At 37.9% G+C, this 22,048-nt stretch overlaps 1 protein-coding gene across 3 annotated transcripts in view; it reads right to left on the bottom strand.

Moving 5' to 3' along the window:
- The window catches only part of MST1 (macrophage stimulating 1), a 442,641-nt gene extending 436,476 nt beyond the window's left edge, over window positions 1–6,165 (bottom strand). For all 3 annotated transcript variants that reach the window (XM_044077787.1, XM_044077790.1, XM_044077788.1), the window contains exon 1: window positions 6,011–6,165. In XM_044077787.1, the coding sequence (XP_043933722.1) occupies window positions 6,011–6,098 (88 nt within the window). In that variant the 5' untranslated portion in view covers window positions 6,099–6,165. The remainder of the gene's footprint in view (window positions 1–6,010) is intronic.
- Between the last annotated feature and the right edge of the window lie 15,883 nt (window positions 6,166–22,048).

Here is a 22,048-nt window from a genome sequence, read left to right as displayed (position 1 = left end):
TCTGTCAGGTGCCAGAATCTGCCACATCACACACGCACTTAAGTCTCTCCACAACAGGTACAAGTATGACTCTATCATTGTCCATGTTGGTGTTAATGACTTGAGACGTACCTCCCTGGACTATATGAAGAGAGACATGATTGAGCTTTCAGTGTATGTGTCCCAGGCAGGTATGACCCTACCCTAAGCAGCATCCTACCTTCACAAAGAATGATACCACAATACCAACAAAAATAATTGACAATTGGCTTAGTGTCTGGTGTCTTTCCAAGGGGATCCAGTATCTGTCTGCCTAGGATGATATGGTTGACAGGCCTCAATGCTTTGCCAGAGATGGCCTCCACCCGTCACCCCTGGAGTTCCGGATCCTGGCCAAGGCTCTTGCCTCTCCCATTGTGCCTTTTTTAGGCTATGTCTCAAAGACAAATCTTCCAACATAAAAGATCTGTCAAAAAGCAAATTGAAAGTCATGCTGCTTAACGCTAGGAGCTTTAACCTGAAAATGCACTCACTGGAGGCTCTCCTCACACTGGAAGATGTTGAAGTCTGTGCGATCACGGAAACCTGGTTCAGGGCTGCAAAGAGCACCCTGCCTTACTAGACTATACCTCATTCCACACTTTCTGACCCCAAAATAAGGTCAGAAAGACTAGTGGTGGTGGAGTCTCTATCTTCATTAAGGACAGGCACACCTTCAGACTGGTTTGCCAGCATGATGCACTGGAATTACCCAGTTGCAACTGACAGTTGGCAAGACACCCATCCAATTTATAGGCAGCTATAGACCCCCCTCCATGACTTCAGGACACCCACCCCTCCTACCTGGACCTACTTGACTCCTTCAAGGTACCCCCTAACACCCTGATCCTTGGTGACTTCAACTACCCCACCATAGACTGGGTGAACTATTCCTGCACTAATGCACTCAACCAACGATTCTTTGACTTCATCAGTTCTAATGCACTAGACCAGCTCATCTCATCCCCCACAAGGGGAGATAACATTCTAGACTTCATTCTCACAAACATGGGTGACTCACTGCACCACTCCCATAGTACGTTGTTACCTGGTGAGATCAGCTCATCGGTCTGTCTCAATCAAAGTTTGTATCCCACCCAAGCCCCCCCCCCAGCCATAACCAGGCTAAAAAAACTCTCAAAAGCTGACTACTACACCCTAAGGGAGGGTATCAGTAGCTTCACACCACCTTCGCCTTCAGAGGATGCAGACAACTATGCTGAACAGTAAGCCAATGCAGTGTATAAGCACCTGTACAACTCCATGGACTCAGCCATACCCAACCGAACTAAAACCTGCTCCTCACGGAAACATAAACCTGTCTGGTGAACATCCTCTAAAAGGCTTTACAACAAAATGAAGAAACTGTTGTCCATGGGTAAAAATGAACAAATTCCAAATTGGAAAAACTCCCTCCTCACCCTCAGCAAGCAAATTAGATCACTAGTGAAAATCTCCAAAGCCAATTATGAATTGAAACTAGCCTCTGAAACAAAGGGAAACCACAAAGCCTTCTTCAGTTATGTCTGGAACCTCCATGGCAAACCCCAGGTTTGTTCTGAATTAGTACTTAACGGTGCAAATTTCACCCCCTATCCCCCTCCTAGGCCCATTCAACATTCCCTATACTTGCTCCACACCTCACATCTCTGTAGGTCAAGCGTTCAAGGAACACAACTTCCATGGGACCTGACAGTATCCCAGGCTGTATTCTGCACTATCTCCAGCAAGAACTAGCTTCGCCATTGAGCACCCTATTCAACCACAACCTAATTACAGCTTCATTCCAGCAGAGTGGAGAACTGCAATTGTCATCCCCTGGCACAAAGGTGGTGCCACTACTGACCCGGGAAACTATCATCCCATTAGGTTGACAAGTCTGATCTGTAAAGCCATGGAGTTTATTATTATGGATCTCATTAACAAGGACATAGGCAATCTCCAAGGACTTGACCCCACCCAATTCGGATTTGTCAGGGACAGATCTTGCCTGTTGAACCTGGTTGACTTCTTTGAGACTGTCACCAAGGCCTTGAATGAGGGAAAGTTAGTACATACAGCTTACCTTGACTTGGCCTAGGCCTTTGACACAATCCCCCACTTGGGCATCATTGAAAAGCTAACACACCTTGGAGTAAATCCCTTTCTTGTCAGATGAGTAGCCACCTGGTTCACCGATAGGACCCACAAGGTCAGAATAGGCACCACCACCTCTGACAGCAGACTTGTCACTAGTGGTGTTCCTCAGGGTTCTGTCCTAGGACCCCCACTGCTTGGCATCTACTTCTCAGAGGTCCAGGCAAAGACAAAGGGCCTGTGGCTAACCAAGTTTGAGGATGGCTGTGCGTTGGGTGCTGTCATTGACTCCCCAAATGATATCATACTGCAAGAGGGTCTCAGAGCAACAAATGACTGATGCCAAAGTCATGGCCTTAAGATAAATGCAAAAAATTGTATTATCATACCATTCGGCAAAAACACAGCCCCTACTGATTACCACATTGACGGTAACTCCCTAAGCACACAACCTGTGGTGACAGACCTGGGAACTCAGGTTGACAATCTCACATTCAACCATCATGTAGAAGCAGTGGTCAGAAAAGCCTTTTACTTGGTTCATCTCATAAGTAAAGGAATTGCATCCAGAAAAAAGGAGGTTATTCCTTCTCTGTACTTCTCTCTCATTAGGCATATAATTAAGTATAATGCCCCGTTCGGTATGTAGCTCGCTAAACATATGTACCAACTGAAAAGACTACAGAAATACCTCACAAAGAGAATCCATGGCCTCCAACACCTGTCCTATGTGGACAGGCTCAAATCACTATCACTCTACTCGGTATCTCACAGATTGCTCAGAGGTGATCTGTGTCTCACCTACAAGACAATATCGAACCCTGCCCTACTAGAGATGCTCCATATCCGTAAGTCTAACTCCTCATGCATTACCCATTCAAAAGACCTAAATTTAATATGCGATATCAACAAAACCTGCTGGAGAGACAAGTTTGTCTCCCAGAGGCTGCCCTGTCTCTGGAATACACTTCCCATACATGTCAAACAGAGTACCTCGCTGACCCTCTTCAAATACAACCTTGATGAGTGGATGGGAAAACTACAAATTTGTCCCAGGGGTTCCACCTTTGTCCCTCATTGACAGCGACGACAGGTGCTCACTGAAGTTTTTTTTGGGATAAACTCTTGGCTAGGCTTGTAAGGGCCCCAGGGCCATTAGCCTAGTAACCTTCTATGATCCTATAAATAAATTATTAAAAATACTCCTACTGCATCTGACCAAGTCTTGCTGCTGGGAATATACACACATATATATATATATATATATATATATATATATATATATGAATATATATATATATATATATATATATATATATATATATATATATATATATATATATATATATATATATATATATATATATATATATATATATATATATATATATATATATATATATATATGAATATATATATATATATATATATATATATATATATATATATATATATATATATATATATATATATATATATATATATATATATATATATATATATATATATATATATGAATATATATATATATATATATATATATATATGAATATATATATATATATATATATATATATATATATATATATATGAATATATATATATATATATATGAATATATATATATATATATATGTATATATATATATATATATATATATATATATATATATATATATATATATATATATATATATATATATATATATATATATATATATATATATATATATATATATGGATATATAAATATATATATATATATATATATATATATATATATGTATGGATGTATATATATATATATATATATATATATATATTTATATATTTATATATATAAATATATATATATATAAATATGGATATATATATATATATATATATGAATATATATATATATATATATATATATATATATATATATATATATATATATATATATATATATATATATATATAAATATATATATATATGCACATACTTTTGGTTGGTTTTCTCATCTTGAACTGACTTAAAGTGCCTGTCAACTGACCATTACTCCAGCTACTCTTTTTCTTACATACACTGACAGGACTAAGAGCTGGACATCAGAATTCATGGGCCATTGTATCACTGATAGTGGGCATTTTAGTACTGTCCAACTAGGATACTCCTTTCCTTGGTACAAGCACAAGTCAAACAGGCAATTATTGCACCCACATTCATTCACAATCCAGATGACTGTTGACAATAAGGTTTAGGGAGACCATGAGTTTTTGACCTCTATGGATTTCATGAGGATGTAGCCAAGTAGAAATGGAACCCTAAACTTTCCTTCAGCTAAATGGAGATGACCTCTGAGTCATGCACTAATGGCTGGCTTGCCAGAGTAGCAATGTATATTTGAATATGTGAACAATTTTCATGCTTACGGTGTTTACTTCTTCTACATGCCATAGACATAAGGTAATTTCTCTCTCCTCACTGATACACACAACTTCACAGAAAAAACATTTAGTAAAAAATTGCAAAAATGGCCCAGCTAAGCTAGACTGTAGATGCTGCTGCAAGGAGGAGGTAAAAGACAGAAATAGAGCAGTAAAACTTCAGCCCCAGTGGGTCAGTGTATTTTATCATTGGTGAGGCCCTCTGCACTTGCTAGTAATTTCACTGTTTCTTCAACCTGTGTTGCAGTCTTTGACCTAAAACCCTCCATGCAGGTTACTATAAAAATAAAACACAACTATAATGCAATTGGAAAAAAAAAAACACAATACTATTTCTTTTTATATTTCACCTCTATTACTTGTTTTGTTTGATACTTATGTTTTTCTCTATATAATCTATGTATTGAAATTAATCTTTGTATTTTATGTATTGTGTAACATAATCTTTGTATAATCTGTATGTGGAGCTTTTCTCCCCAGGACTCCATTGAAAACGGGTTCTTTGGGCCCAATGGACTATCCTGGTTAAACAACAGCAAATAAATAAATAAAAAAAAATAAATAAATTGCTCTGGACTATGAAGATGCTATCAGTATCAGATAAGAAGACTAAATAATTTGCTAACAGAGAAACTAATTTCAGGAAATTTAATTTGCTTGCTGAACAAATGCAAATGATATCTCTTCGTCCTGTTTTAAAAATGGTAACTAGCATCCATAACTGAAACACTTCCCTTTCAGGTCTGGGAAGAACTTGTAAATGTTTCACAATAAATGCAAACAATAATCAGAAAATCATGAAAGAACATCTGCTTACTGCAGGATGGAAATTCACCACAGCTCAACCCTACACATTTACACACAGCTCCAGCTCCTTATTATAATCAACCAAAACAGACTTCAGGCAGAAACAATATGCCACCAAACAGCCACGCAATTAAAAAAAACTTTTATCATAATAACTCCTTTTAAATTTGCCATATTTTTATTTTCTGTAAACACATCCAAGGCTGCTATTTTTTCAGAGAAACAGCAAATACTCCACAGTTTCACGACAGTCAAGTGTTTGTCTTCCTCCCTTTATAAGTGACTGACATTTGTGTTTTAGAGGAAGCTATGTAGCATTATACCAGAAAGCAATTTGCCAGTGCTACAAATGTGCCTAATTTGCCCAACAATGGATTTGAACCCATGTAAACTTCTATGCCAGTGGTCACAATATAAGTCTGACATAAGTGGGTGCCTTTTCAATGAAAAGTCAGATCATTAACAAAAAGGATAAATTACCATCCCTTCAAAACAGAAAGTGCTTTACATAACTGTTTTTTTTTCCACTTTTCAGAATGATTACTCAATGGTAACTCCATGTCAATTATTTCAGGCATCAGTGAACCCACCTGATTAATTAAAACAGCATTTTTAAAAAAATGTACAAACAAGTCAATTAATTCACAGAGATAATGGATGTTAATAATCTGTTTCTTACCTGTAACAGAGTTGAAGTCCAGCAGAAGGAAAAAAAAAAGGGCAACCATGGCTGGGAAGAACTGTGGTAGTGCTCCGTGCATACTCATCTGATACAAAGTGAACTTTAATTTCTCCCCTGTTTGTTCAGAGTGTTACGTCTTACATTGGCTAACTGAAAAGAACAAATGAACATGGACTTTCCGTTATAACATATACACACAGCACATTGATTCTCTCCTCTGCATTTTCTAAATATTTGCTTCTTAATTACATATTAACATGCTCTAAGCCCCCCCCCCGGCTTAAAAAAACAGTAATGAACACAATTTACCTAGGACTAATTCATGCACTGGAATCCAGATGGCATACAAGCAGCAGTCAGATTCTGTTAGAAGTGTATATGATCCTTTAGAGCTTTAAGGCAAACATAAAGACTGTTAAAACACTAAGGTCTACAAATTACTATATAAGGCATTCAAAGCCTTAAAGCAAGCTGAAAGTGATATAAACTTGTAGTCTTCATTGATACAAATGCAAACATGTCTGGAAAACATGAAATGTGTAGCTCTGTTTCTCAATACTCAGCAGAAGGAGTAGTGCATTTCAAAATAACTTACACCAGCTCACTGTAAGAGACCAGCTAAATAGTCATCAAGCTATGCATGGCTCATGGTAATGGACTACTGGGCTGCAGCACACCCAGAGTAATGTGTGTGTTTGTAAAAATCAGCTTTGCAATTAATGCACAGAAATCTCCACAGTGAGTTCTGATTTCTGTTAAAAAGCTGTCTGACTGAGCTGTATTGTTTTTAAAATAGCTCAACATTTATGCATATGCCCTCATCTCAAATAAAACAATTACACATTACTATAGGTGCTCCTGCCACAGAGGGAGGGGGGGTACAAATGATGTTTTAAAGGGAACTGCTTGGGCCACTGGACAAAGCAGCAAACAGCCATTCTCACTGACTCAGTCTGTCTGATGACTGGTGCCTGAGGAAACCTGAATCAAAACTGAATGAATGGTTAGCATAAGAGAAAAATGCTTTTAATTATGTTTTGTTTTTAATTAAAATCAGTGATCTCCACTCTTGCCAGCCTGAAAGGCAGTAAGTGTTTTGTGATAGACAATATTCTTTCTGTGGACTGTCTGTCTGTGTGTGTGTGTACGAGCATGCATGCACTAGGTTGCACCAACTGTATGTGATAGCAACAAGCTGGAATGCATTGCTCAGGCAGTTATTTATCTATTCATTCATTTGATCATAATCAGACATCTGAAGTGCATACCATCAAAAAAATTGACATATCTGTGTGTATGTTTGGGTGTGTCTAGCAGCAGGAGGATTGCAGTGGGTTGTACTGTATGCATCATTCAGCAACACGCTGAAATTCATTACTATAAGAATTTTCTGTATTTATTCTTTTATTTGCTCACAAGCAGATATCTACGGTGTACACAGTCAGTGAAGTGCTGTAATTGCTGGGAACATCTCTGTGAGGGAGTGAGGAAGTTTGAAGTGGGTTGGATTATATTGTTGCTGACACCAGTGATCTGAAAAACATTACTCTGGCCATTATTTATGTATTTATTTATTCATTCATTTGATTATGGTCAGACATCCAAGATTAACAAAGTCATTAAACTGACTGTACTTGGTGGGCACGTGTATTGGGGGAGTTACAGTGGATTGAACTGTATGTGTCTGACAGCAGTGAAGTGAACTATATTACTGTTACCATTATTATTCATTCAGTCTCATTAAAACTTCTAAGGTATATGTTATCACTAAAGTGGCTGTAAGTGGTGGTGGTGTGTGTGTGTGTGTGTGTGTGAGAGAGAGAGAGAGAGAGCGAGACTGTGTATGAGGACTATAGTAAGGCACACTGTATGTCAGGTGAAGTAAAACACATTGCTGTGATCAATTAGTTATGTATTTATTCTTTCAAGTACAATTTGATGCACACTCATTAAATTGCCTGTAATGTGTGTGTGTGTGTGTGTGTGTGTGTGTGTGTGTGTGTGTGTGTGTGTGTGTGTGTGTGTGTGTGTGTGTGTCTGTGTGTGTGTTCACACTACTGTGTGCATGCAGATTCAATGTGTTATCTCATATGCAACTAATATCAATGAGCTGAATTACAATTCTGTGGCCATTATTTATGCATTTATTTATTTGTTTATTTACATTCAGATCTGAGGTGTTCACAGTCAATAAAGTGGCATCAGTTTTCTGGCCAAATCTTTGTGTGTGTGTGTATGTGGGGGGGGGGTGCATGTTACATGCATGTATATGCAGGAGGGTTGTAGTGTTTTACATTGCATTCGTCTGACAGCAGAAGCTGAAATACATTACTGGGACTATTATTTCTGAATTTATTCATTCATTTTTGCACAGTTAATACAGTGGCTGTAACTGGTGGCCATTTGTGTGTAAGAGTGCTATGTGTGGATGTGTGTGAAGGGGGTTGCAATGGGCTGAACTGAATGCATCTCACAGTAGTTGTCTGCAAAACCATATTATGGCCATTATTTATGTATTTATTCTTTCATTTGTCACAATCAGATATCTGCGGTATGCACAGTCAATAAAGTGAATGTAAATGGTGGGCACAGAGGCAGTATGTGGGTGAAACTGACTGATTCCTACTGTCATTTAAATCAGTTAAAAAGTCATTGATCAGCTTGGCAGGGCTAGGGTGGTTTTGTGTAAAATAAACTGAAAGCCATTACTTTTATTTGCTCACAGTTGGATATCTGAGATGTATGCAGTCAAGAAACTGACAAGAATGAGGGTTTTCTGGGGCGGTCTGTGAATGAGGGTGACTGATCTCACCTGTTGACTGAGCACAGGTAAGTAGTCATTGACCTGACACAGTGTAGCCCACCCTATTCCAGTTAGTCCCACTCATTCAATTGATTCTTGCAGCTCATCTTCCCTTGGTTTTTAGTCACCAGCCGCAAAAGCATCTGGCCTACTTTGTAGATGAAATTGTAAGAAAAGATTACAGTTCTAAACATATTAGAATTAAATGCTAGATCTTAGAAGGAAATGACAAGTCAAATTTTGCACTAAATAACTAATGCATATACCAGCAATCACAAAACAACATTTATACTGTTGTACTGTAAACTGACACACTGACATAGTGCAGTAAAGATTAAGAGCTTTGCCTCACAAACACAAGGTCCAGGGATTGATCCTAACCTCTGGTCATTGTAGGGTTTGCATCTGTGCATCTGTGTGGAGTTTCTTCCACCTCTCAGAAACATACTGGGTGTTTCTTCCTCCCAGGTGAATTTGAGTTGTCTATCCATAAAATGCACAAAAAATGAGTGATGTAATGGGCAGTAGCACATAACCTAGGTGGTGTCTACTGGGAGAAGAGTCATGTGGATCAAGTGCTGCAGGTATTGGCTGTGTTACATAGCATCCTCTAGAAAGAAGAATGCAGACCATAGACTGCTCATGGCATCAGGTCTAACCACTTGGTAAAATAGAATTGGCACTTGTTGAGTTAATTATGTTGCCTAATGTTACCAAAAGGAGTAGGGGTATTTTCTGGTGCTAAGTGGATTGAGGACCCGGTCTAATATGACATACACAAAAGACTCAGGCTAATTTTTGGAGTGGTTTATGTTCCCTTATTGGCCAGAGTGTGCCTGTCATAAAGTCCAGCAGCCCTTGGTCAGTAAACTATTGGTTGGCTCATGTCCAGTTGCCAAGACAGGATTACTTGAGATAGCTCTCTTGTGCAAAATCTGGATGTAAAATCAATGTTGATTGAAAGTGGATGACACAACGGTAAGAAGGAGACCAGATATTCTGTGTATCCAGAAGACAACATGAAAGAGCAGCACAGTGAGGTCACTTGGCCTGGAATCCACAATCTACTAATCGGGGGAGGACAAATTAGAAATTGTGTGAGAAGTATGGTAAGAGACAGTTATCCAAAAACAATGGGGAATATAATTAAAATCAGTGAGATACTCATGACATTCAGAATCTGGTGTAAAGATAGAACAGTCTTTATGATCTCAGCCTATGCTGCATAGCAGGGGTTAGATGGTGAGGAAAAGAGGGCAATTCAGCCAGCAGTCACATGACCTCTATGATGAAGAAAGACAGAATGAGTTGGTCTTGATAATGGGGGACATGAATGCTCCTACTGGTTCAGGCAGAACATGATAAGAGAATTGCATGGATACCCATGGTTGAAGCAACAGTAATAGAGAATGAGTGACCATTCTAAAATTCTGTCAGGCAAATGGCTTTATGTTAGCCAACCAATGGTGTACCAAGAGAGAGACAGTCACAAGGTCACATACAGCAGTCAGAATGCACTCAGTTTAGACTTCTTCCTAGTAAAGAATGGGCATTGAAGTAAAATCAGAGATTGCTAAATTATCTCTAATTGAACAATCAGCTGCCAGCATAAACCACTGCTGGCCACAGTCAACTTCAAGCAGCCGTCAGACAGACCTCTAAAGTAAACAGAAATTAATCTGAAGACTTGGAAGTTGAACATAGTTAACCATAGTAAAAGTACCGGGGATTGAAAAAATACTCATAGTTCTGATATCGCAAGATGATGATGAGGAAATAGGTGGAGCTGAAGAAGAATGGTAACATCTGAAAGTAACATATGTAAAAACAGAAGAAGAGGTGTGCAGTCAAGCCAGGTATAGAAGTAAGCTACACGAGGAAAGTTAGTGAAGGAAGGCAGGAGTCTGGGAAGTTATCAAAAGAAAGAAGGAGTAGGGGAAGATAGGCAAGATGAACTTGGCTAAGAAGGAATACTGGTTGAATACAAAGAGGCTTAGAGAGCAGTCACAATGGCAAAGAACAAAAATACAGAAAAATCTACCAGCTTCTGGAAACTAATTCAGTAGCTACACAAATAAGTTCTATCAGGCTGAAGGTGATGACAGAATGATAGAGTAGATAGTTGCCAGATGCAATTCATAAATGATGTCAGCAGCAATCTGCTCACCAATCCAGAGGACATCAAGAGCAGACAGAAGAAGTACCTAAAAAAGCTTCTAAATAAAGAAAACCCCAGAGAAGCTGCATTGACATGTTCATGGACTATGACGAAAGCAGAAAGAGAACCCACCCTAGATGAAGCAGAGTGCACTATGGAAAATGAAGCCAGTGGAAGTGACAAGACCAGATGAATCCAAGACACATATGATCAAGCTGTTGGGCATTTTAAAGGAGAAAAAAAGACTATTATCTAACACTTGAAACCAATCATAAGCAGAACCCCAAAAAATTCTGGTCATCCATAACATGTCTCCTAAATATGGGTACTAATAGCAACCCATGCCCACATCCAGATAAAACTCCATCACAAATTGCTAATCTACTTAATGCTCATTTCATTAATACTATGTCAAACATCACCACCAACTTTCCACAACCTCACTGTGACACACTCTCAAATAATTCTAATTATTCTTGTCAATCTAAACCATCCCCTCCCACCTAGTCTACTTCATCTTCTTCCTTACTCAATTCAATCCACCTACACCCATATTCACACTTAAACCAGTTCCAACTATGACTATAAAAAGACTCCTTAAACTCAAACCTAGCTCCAATGCAGCTGATAACCTACCCACAGAATATTTAATACTAGCTGCTGATGCCATTGCCTACTCTATCAGTATACTAGTCAATAGATCCATTTTTGAATCCTATGTTCCAAAAATCTGGAAAAAGGCATTTATTCTACCCCTACATAAAGGTGGCAACTCTATTAATATGTCCAACTTTCATCCTATAGCCATTCTCTCCCCCATCTCCAAGCTTCTTGAGAAATGCATTCATGTACAACTTCTAAACCTTCTTCTTAATAACCAGATTCTATCATCTACACAGCATGGTTTTAGACCAGGTCATAGTACTATGACTGACTTGATATCTTTCATGGACATAATCAACAAAGCCTAAGACTCAGATAAAATAGTCTCTCCTTAGTTCTAAACCTACTAAAGGTTTTTGATACAGTCTCTCACCAGTTACTTCTAAATCAACCCTCAAAAACTGGTGTCTCCCCTCCTTCTCTTAAGACAGACAACAGGCAGTCAAATGGAAGACCTCCCTCTTTTCATACCTTAACAACCCCACTGGTGTCCCTCAAGGCTTTATATTAAGACCCATTTTCTTCAGCGTCTTTATTAACAGTCTCCAGTCCTCATTCAGTCACTTGACTCTAATACAATACACCAATGATTCACTACTATCTACTCTGCTAATTCCATATCTAATCTGCAACAGATCACTCAACTGCCCTTTACCTCCATAGAGACCTGGCTTAGGAACAATCAACTGTCACGTAATCCAAATAAAACCAAGCTACTTTTATTCACCCCTAAGAAAAAAAACCTTGTAGACAAGGCCCAGTTTTCCATTTTCTCCCAAAGTAAAACAACAATAGAAGTTTTTACTTACATAAACTACTGGGAGTAGTAACAGATAAACAGCTAAAATTTGAAATTCACATACAAAATAATGCTAACATAACACACCAAAAGCTAGGCATTCTTTATACACATAAACACTTTCTCAGTCCCTCTGCTAAACAAACCCTCCTACCTGTGTGTTTAATAAAGTGGAAGTTGGTCCTGTTCTCCAGTGGCTACTCCTTCATCGTTTTTTTCTTGGTTGTTTTGTATTGGATTCTGGTTAATAAACCCTCATACCTCTTACCTAGTTCCCTCTCTCATTTATGGTGCCCCATTACTTACTAATCTACAGTCCTCCCTAAAAACCAAGCTGGAAATGTGTTACAACAAAGGTGCCAAGTTTGCTTTAGATGCTAAATATTCCACCCATCAGTGTACAGCTTTTCACTCCGTTAAGTGGCTTGAACTCCCTCACTAACTCTCATACCTCCAACTAACAACTGCCCATAAATTAATTTACAAACCTTTAGTTTGTCCTGCCTGTACCTCATTATTTAGCAACTATTAACTTAATAGATCTCTCAGATCTGAAAATCAGCACCTTTTGCAGGTGTATAAACCTAACCTACCTGCCGGCCAGCTTCTTTATACTTAGTCTGTATCCAAAGCCTCGAATGCTCTACCATTAACAATTAGATCAAATCAAAACCTTGCATCATTCAAAAATTCTTTACATGACTACCTCTCTTCTATCTGGATCTGCTCTTGCACCACTCCCCTACCCTTTAAATCTTGACTACCCCTACTTATTGAATATATCCTTATTTACTGTATGTTCTTCTTACCCATTTTAATGTCCACTTACTACACAATGTTTTGAGTAACCTGCAACTTTTATGTCAGAAACTTCTTACAATGTTAATCCTTTACTTGTGACTTATTTCACTTTGTATTATAAGTTTGTTTTAATTGTAACCATTGTCAAATCCTGTTTTATCTTTACTGTTAATTACTTCTCCATGTACATGTCTATGGAACTTTACAAATGTTAAATCCAGTTCTATGTTTATGTTCATGTTTATGTTTTTTGTGGAGTCTTTTCTCCCTGGGTCTCCACTGAAAAATGGACTTTTAATGGCCCAGTAGACATCCTGGTAAACAAATGCCATTAAATAAATAAATGTTGTTTAAGGGTACTGCTCATCATGATATATATATATATATATATATATATATATATATATATATATATATATATATATATATATATATATATATATATATATATATATATATATATATAGAGAGAGAGAGAAAGGGTGAAAGGTGTATCCCAAATGATGGCAGAAAAACAATTCTGACAATGTATAATAAAAATGGGAATATTCATAAATGCAGACATTACAGAGGTACCAGACTACTGCTACACTGTACACAATTGTGAGACAAGGTCACTAACAATTAAATACAATCTAACTAGAAAGAAAGATGGGAGATGAGCAATTCAGATTTGTATCACGGCACTCTACAACCAACCTGATATTTGCAGTGAGACAGATAATAAAAAAAGAGCTGAGGAAGCAGAAAGAGACCAACTGGGAATTCCTAGAATTGGAGAAAGCATATGACAAAGTACCAAAAATGCTGATTTAGGCAGTCCGGTTGAAATGATTTAAAGTCTTGAAAATAATAGAAAAATTAATGATGTATATGTACAAGGACACGTTGACATAAGTATAAATAGTGTTTGGACTCACAAAGGCGTTTAAAATGGGTGTTCCTGGGGGTTCAGATCTGAGCCCAGTCCTGTCCATATTGGTGATGGACAACATCAGCAAGCAGAATGGATGGGACAGGTCAACACAGTTCTGTATGCAGACACTGTGGTACAACAAGCAGATTCTGAATGGGACTTCAGCAAATGAAGGGACTGGAATACAAAACTGAAAGCACATGAGATGAAACTAAGTACAGATACGACAGTGGTTATGGCAGAAAATGGGGGAGGTCAGAAGAATAAAATGTTTTGTACTCTTTTGTACTGAATTGACTATCTGTTCCACAAGTTGAGTCGTTTTTTGTCTATCTTTCCTACTTTTTTCTTATTTAAATGATTTTCTTGTCTGTCTGACTCCTTCTATTTCCTTATATTTTATAAATGCTTTAAGTTTTTTCCCTTAATATGTATGCAGTTAATCTGAGAACTGCTGTTGTCACCTTTTTGATTTGCATATTTGTTTTACTCAAAGGCTTTTACATCTATGATGGTAGTTTTTTTTTTTGTCTCAACCATTCTTCCACATTAAATTCATGCCTGCTTTGTAGAAGCTTCCTGAGGCACTTTCCCATTTTATCAAAATATTCCCTCTTTAATATCCTGAACTCTCACTTTTCATAAAATGTCCATGTTGTTAAGCTGACTATGAACTTCACTCTTTGGTGACCAGTTGTTCCCAACTGGATGCCTCCTTCTAGATTTGAGATCCTGTTACTTCCCACACTATTTGAGAGCACCTAATACAGGACTGATATTTTTTTAGTAGGTTCTAATACAAAATACCTGAGATCTACCTTTTACCAGACATCAAGAACAACTTTCCTCTTAGATGTGGCTAAATTGAAGGTACTCCAGTTTACAGATGGTATACAAAAGTAATATTTCATCATTCATTCATTCATTCCTTTTCTGATTACCTGCTTTATCCATTTCAGTATCAGTGGGAATCTAGATACCATCTAAACAATTAGTGGGCAAAAGGCAGAGAAAGCAGTTTCACATAGGATACCAGTCTATTGCAGGACACAAACAAACAAACACACACACACACACACACACACACACACACACACACACACACACACACACACACACACAAACAAACACACATACCCCTATGGGAAATTTGGAAGATTACTAGTTCATTAATAACTTGATTTTTGGATATGCAAGGAAACAAACTGAAGCAAATAGTAAAATCCACATTGAGGTAAGACATGCAGACTCTACCTATACATCAAGTCGTCTTAGAACGGAAAATTGGATACCCAAGTGCTGTGAGGCAGCAGAATGAACTGCTACACCATTAACAAGTCCTTCTGTACTGTATAGTTGAGTGTTTTGTAACATATATGAAGATACACACACAGATATCCACACTGGCACACACACACACACACACACACACACACACACACACACACACACACACACACACACACACACACACACACACACACACACTTGTATATGAGGTCTAGTTTATTATGTATCTTTCCATCCTGCTCTCCACTTCGCTTCCTTTTTACTGTCTGTCTGTCTGTATATAGGAAAATGTACCAACTCCATAAGAACATTTCTTACCAAGTAACACAAGTTTATAATTAAAATAACCAATCCTACATGTTCTGCATTTTCAGAGGTGTTCTAGTACAACTACATATCTACTAAATTTAATTAACAGCATGCCCTCTCCACTGACACAGAGAGATAAAGACCTGACTATGAACCAGGCAACTCGATTTTGATTAGTGGCTCAGGCATGTGCTGACGCTAGTTATGGGTGGTTGGGTATGCCAGTCCTGGGCAGACAGCATGGAAGACTAAGGCCATCCACTGCTGCAGGGCATCAGTGGTTGCAACACAAGGCATGGCCCTGAGATGAGTTTTTGGCCACTATGACATGTATACATAAGCCTTCACTGCAAGTTCATAGACGCATGCTCTTACACAAAGGAAAACATAATGGTCCCTGAAGCGATTCAGATCATAGATTGCCTGTCCATTGGAGGGATTAGAGTCTATATTAAATGCTCTTTCTTTACTGAGATGATGACCTCCATGACTGCCTGAATCATGTCCCTCTGGGATAGCTCTCATCCTTATGCTGGGGATACCCAGTAAAGGTGAACAAATGAGGTATAATAGCAGGAGGCTTAACAGTCATCAGGCATGAGGGGGAAAAAGCACGCAGAGAATCATTTAACACCAGGGCTGTTTTATTCTGAAGAAATGTGCACAAGAAAGTGAACAGATTCTACTCATTTTATTTTTCATTTTATAAAACACAGCCGGGTAGCATTGTTGCCTCACAGCACTTGGGTCTCCAGTTTGGTTCTCATCTAGGGTGCTTTTTATGTGGCATTTGCATGTCCTCACTGAGTTCATGATGGCTTTCACTAGATGCTTCAGATTCTTCCTACATCCCAAAAACATGCTATATACAAAATTGTGATCCTCCAAGTTGCTAGTGGATTTGTGCGCCATATATAAGTGAGTGAATTTCTGCATCTACCTGTCTGTAAGCAGATGCACATCCTGTGATACACTGCATCCTGTCCAGGTTTAGTTTCTTTGCCTTGCACCTACTGAGTGCTGGGATAGACCCCAGTCACCCCATGACTCTGAATTAGATAAAATAGTTCATAGATACCTACTAGAGATGTGATCCAGGAGAACAATGAGGAGCCCAGCTCAGTTTCCTTGTTGCCGCTGAAAATGGTTTGGTTAAGTGACTTGCACATAAAAGCATCTTAAAATAATTCATTTATGTATCCAAACACAAAGCAAGTCACAATCAGTAGAACAAGGTCGTTGGATATAAAATAAAAGGACAATGTCCACAAAAACATCCAACAGACCACCCAACGGCTCAAGTGTTTATATAAAAGTTCAATTAAATTTATTTGGTGAGCGCTTTCGTGGTGTGGATACACCACTTCATCAGAAACATTTAATCCATATATACTTGTGCTAATTAAAAAACTACCAATCACAACTAAAAAGTAATTAACATGAAAATCCTCTCTTAAAAGAACAGCATATCCCTACCACAATACACAAAAAACAAGATATGTGTACACTCTTGACAAATAAAAAACAAAAATAACATAAAAAATACATTTACAAAACACATAAAAACACATAGAAACACACTAATAAAAATGTTTCACTTAATCAACTGTGTCACTATATGACTTATATATAGACACTTTAAAACTTACTTCCTAACCAATGGTCTACACCTTAATATGGGTTTGAGGGGTACCCTGTCATTCAAACCTTTCCCTTTATCTGCCCTGAGTCTCACTATCCACCTGCTTTCAGTTGTCTCTGTTAAATTCACAATATCACCCCTCTTTCATTTTCAAAATGAAAGAGGGGGTGATATTGTGAATTTACAGAGACAACTGAAAGCAGGTGGATAGTGAGACTCAGGGCAAATAAAGGGAAAATGAAAGAGGGGGTGATATTGTGAATTTACAGAGACAACTGAAAGCAGGTGGATAGTGAGACTCGGGGCAGATAAAGGGAAAGGTTTGAATGACAGGGTACCCCTCAAACCCATATTAAGGCGCAGACCATTGGTTAGGAAGTAAGTTTTAAAGTCTCTATATATAAGTCATATAGTGACACAGTTGATTAAGTGAAACATTTTTATTAGTGTGTTTCTAGGTGTTTTTTTATGTGTGTTTTGTAAATGTATTCTTTGTTATTATTTTTGTTTTTTATTTGTCAAGAATGTACACATATCTTGTTTTTGGTGTATTGTGGTAGGGATATGCTGTTCTTTTAAGAGAGGATTTTCATGTTAATTACTTTTTAGTTGTGATTGGTAGTTTTTTAATTACCACAAGTATATATGGATTAAATGTTTTGTTAGTTTTTAGGTCTGATGAAGTGGTGTATCCACACCATGAAAGTGATCACCAAATAAATTTACTTGAACTTTTATATAAACACTTGAGCCATTGGGTGGTCTGTTGGATGTTTTTGTGGACACAATTCATTTATGCATTTATGTATGTATGCATTCGCAATAAGTATACAATGAGTCAGTTTGCAACAAAGAAGAGACATAACGTTTACATACTGTACATGTTTACATTCTAGGAACAGCTAGAACATGAGTTAAAGAAAGTGATTGAAGGAGCAGAGAGCAGAAGGTAGAGTCTGTGAGAGAGAGCAGGAAGGATAGCTGAGGGAGTAGGAGTTAACAGGAAAGTGAGAGAGAGGCTGGAGAGTTTAAGTAATGTGGGAGCAGGTGCATTTGGCTTGTTGTTTTAAGTGAATATGAGATCTTTCTTGAAGGTGGATATACTGGAATTTTTTCTGACAGTGAGTGGGAGGAATTACCAGATAGTGTGTGCAACTATGGAAAAGGCATGCATGGTAATTTGCAGAGAGGATCTTAGTATAGAGAGGGAGTTTGCATTTTGAGATAAGCTGCAGATGTTTTGTCATGGAGTTTGAATGAAATTAGTGCGAGGATATGGAGACAGAGCAGTTTAAAGAGGTGGATGACCATGAGAAGAGCAGATCGTTGCTGTTTGGAGAGTCAAGCTGCTTTTTCTAGGGTGATGTCATAATCAAAAAGAGTGAATAAAAACTACAGTCTGAAACTCAATTTGGGTTATCCTGTTTCACATAAAATATATTTACATTAAACCTGCTACTCTGATGCTTCTAACCAATTATGGATTTGATTCTCTGAGTTGTCTATGCATTTATTTATTTTTGGTTTATTCCCTCCGCAATGACATTTGCTTGTGAGACTTGCATGCTACATCAGTGCTTTGCTGCACAAGCCCTTATTAAAACATCATGGTGTGACATAGCTAGGAGCAGTCAGTGCCACAGCTAGCTATATGTTCTTGGTAGGAGGAAATTTGTAAAATGCAGCCTTGCAAAGTAGTTATTTTTCTGTGCATTGCAGACCTGCATTTTAATTTCTGTAAAGTAGCCTTGCAAAGTAGTTATTTTTCTGTGCATTGCAGACCTGCATTTTAATTTCTGCAAAGTAGCCTTGCAAAGTAGTTATTTTTCTGTGCATTGCAGACCTGCATTTTAATTTCTGTGAATTTTAGTTAGGGATAATGACTGTATTGTATTGTAGAGCATACAAGATCAGTATTATTTTCAGGAAAATAAAGTCGTTTTATGCTCTGTATTATTCCTGATCGTGTCCTTTTTAGTAATGGCCAATTACTGTCACTGCATCTTGCTATGCTGTTGTACACAGAGTTTGTTTGTTTGTGTGTTATGTACAGCAGCTCTAGTACAGCTTTTTGATCTGTATTTCGTCATTCCTGGTACTACAGCTATTGTTAGTCTCCTCAAAAAGAGAGAAATACTGCCCTTGAAGGCCTATCCCTCAGATATCTACCCAGTGGTATGCCCTTTATAAAAGGGTTAATCAATGTCTTCATTTAGAAGCAATAAGCAAACAATTTCACTACTTAAAATCTATCAATTGCAGCAAATATTTAAAGGAGCAGTACTCATAACTGCTCTTATCTTGTGCTACAACATTCCACTGGTTCACTTTCCTTTGCAGCACCTCATCTTCCTAAGCATGCAGCCACACAAGCCTGCCTTAATTCCCACATATCACAAAGAGTACTATATCTCTGTTCAGACACTCTCCAAAATTCAATTCCTCTACCCATTATGCAAAGATAAAGTTAGTTTCACCACTAAAATAAGCATGTTACATATTTCTGCACTAGTTAACCTATGTAGCTAAGCTAGCTAGATGCAAACATGCTGAGGAATTTATACGTATTTTTCTAAAATTCTATACCTATTCCCCTAAAGCAGTGCACATCTGTCTGAGTTCCTCTGCTATTACATTGTGGTAACATGCACTCCTTCCGTGGTTCCTTCTGTACTAACTTCTGTTTAACAACTAGCCCTTCACCTACAGTCAAACAACAATTGCCTCAGATAATCACAACTTAGCTGAACTTCATAACTGGCTACATTATTGCTCCTCTGATACTGGGTTAAAGCCTCATATGGAAGGCCATAGCAGCTCCCTGTCAGAAGTGCAAGACCAGATACTGAGAGTCCTTACACTTCCAGGGACAAACTACAATTCAAACAAAAATAAATACATTTTTAAACTTTTCATTATATCTATTAAACATTTTGGGGGCATTTTACCCCAGCTCACCTCACACACCATGCCATATATACTAATATGCCCCCTCAATAACAATTGTGTTTCTGTAGGTTACTCTAAAATCTTGTACCTTACATCTTTACGTACACTATTTTCCCTTTTCTTCCTGTACTCCTCAGCCCTCACCTTCCTAGTACATGACTCTTGACCTCCCTGGTCCCTTCTTTCCCATCCTGCCCTAATGCTTTTCTACAGTTGAATTTACTTCTCCAGTTCATTTTCCAAGGTTGTGTTTGTTGATTCACCTACTCATATAAATGTGAATACACTGGGTCTGTTTATCTTGCACTAGAATTGGTACAAAGTAATTTGTAGGTAATTCGTGAAAAGTTGTATACTTATAGTGTCTGTATTGTCATTCTTTTATAAACTCTTTCATGAAGTATTTGCATTGCAAAAACATGGTACTTTGCGTGAACCCCCCCCCCCCCCAGGTCTTTTCTGCAAATGGAGTTTTTCTCCCTGGGCCTTCACTACATATGAATTCCTCCCAACTAGAATCTCCAGGTAAACAAAGCAAAATAAATAAACAGATAAAAATAAACAGATAAACAAAAAAAAAAAATAATTCATAGCATTCCTTTGATTCCTCCTTGGGTGTCAACAGATGAAGCACATGAGTTTAAAAAAATTGTAGTTTTTGTGTTTTTCGGCTTTTCCCGGTTAGGGGTCGCCACTGCGGAACTCCGGTCCACTAATGATTGGCAGTTGATTTTTACATGCTGAGTTGCCGGCCCTAACACACAACCTTCAACGAAGGTACGCCCATTCATGCATGTCTCCACAGAAGACGCTCTAGCTGAGAATCGAACGGGACAACGTCTTGCTGTAAGGTGACAACGCTACCACAGCACCACCACCGCGGATTGTAGTAATCGTATTAAATACTGTAATGTTCATGTGATTATTAATTTTCTTCTCTTGTTTGAATGCTCTGTCTGTTGCCAAATGTAGTTCATAAATGCATGATGGTCTGTAGTTTGCTTCCATAATCTACTTTTTTATGCATATTCTCTACCATATTTCACACTTGGGCTGAGCCTGACATAGGTCCTTTTGGATCAGTGCTATACCCCTGTTAAAAATAAGCAAGCAGCAAGTAAATTAGGTAAATAAATAAGTAAATAAATAGCATAACTGCACGGTGGAATCCCTATGTGGTAATACATAATATGGAAGAACAACATTTGAGGCATAAATCCACTGGGAATAGACATCGAGTGAAGTTTGGATATGGAAGTGAACATCTGTAGGACATTATTGAAATGGAACCATGAATCAATTACCCCCAGCCAGCAGCTGCATTACAAACAGACTGCTAATGTAGTAATGCATAGTGTGGAAGTGAGACCGTGCAATACATCACTGCATGCAGAACACTGTAACAGTTAGCAGATGGAGAGTAGAGAGCATAGTTACTATGCAGCAAGGCTTAGTATAGGTGTAGGAAAAGGTAGCATTTTTCTGCATGAGCAATAGCTATGACATTATGTGAATATCTATGCAAGAATGCCTATTGTATGGACACAAAGCCACAGGAAGTCATGTAATGCAGGAGTACCTATGTGTATGGAACTTCCCCGTTAATCCCCAGAATTCTTGTCAAACAGGAAGACACCGCAATTTCAGATGTTTGGGTTTGAAGTGGCAACTTTTTTTCCAGATTATTTTCCATCTATCAACAAGC

Source organism: Protopterus annectens, chromosome 7.part0, assembly GCF_019279795.1.
Source record: "Protopterus annectens isolate FY-2018-M chromosome 7.part0, PAN1.0, whole genome shotgun sequence".
In the NCBI taxonomy this organism is placed as follows: Eukaryota; Metazoa; Chordata; order Ceratodontiformes; family Protopteridae; genus Protopterus; species Protopterus annectens.
The sequence above is the reverse complement of the archived record's forward strand: the minus strand, read 5'-3'. Positions and strand labels throughout refer to the sequence as shown.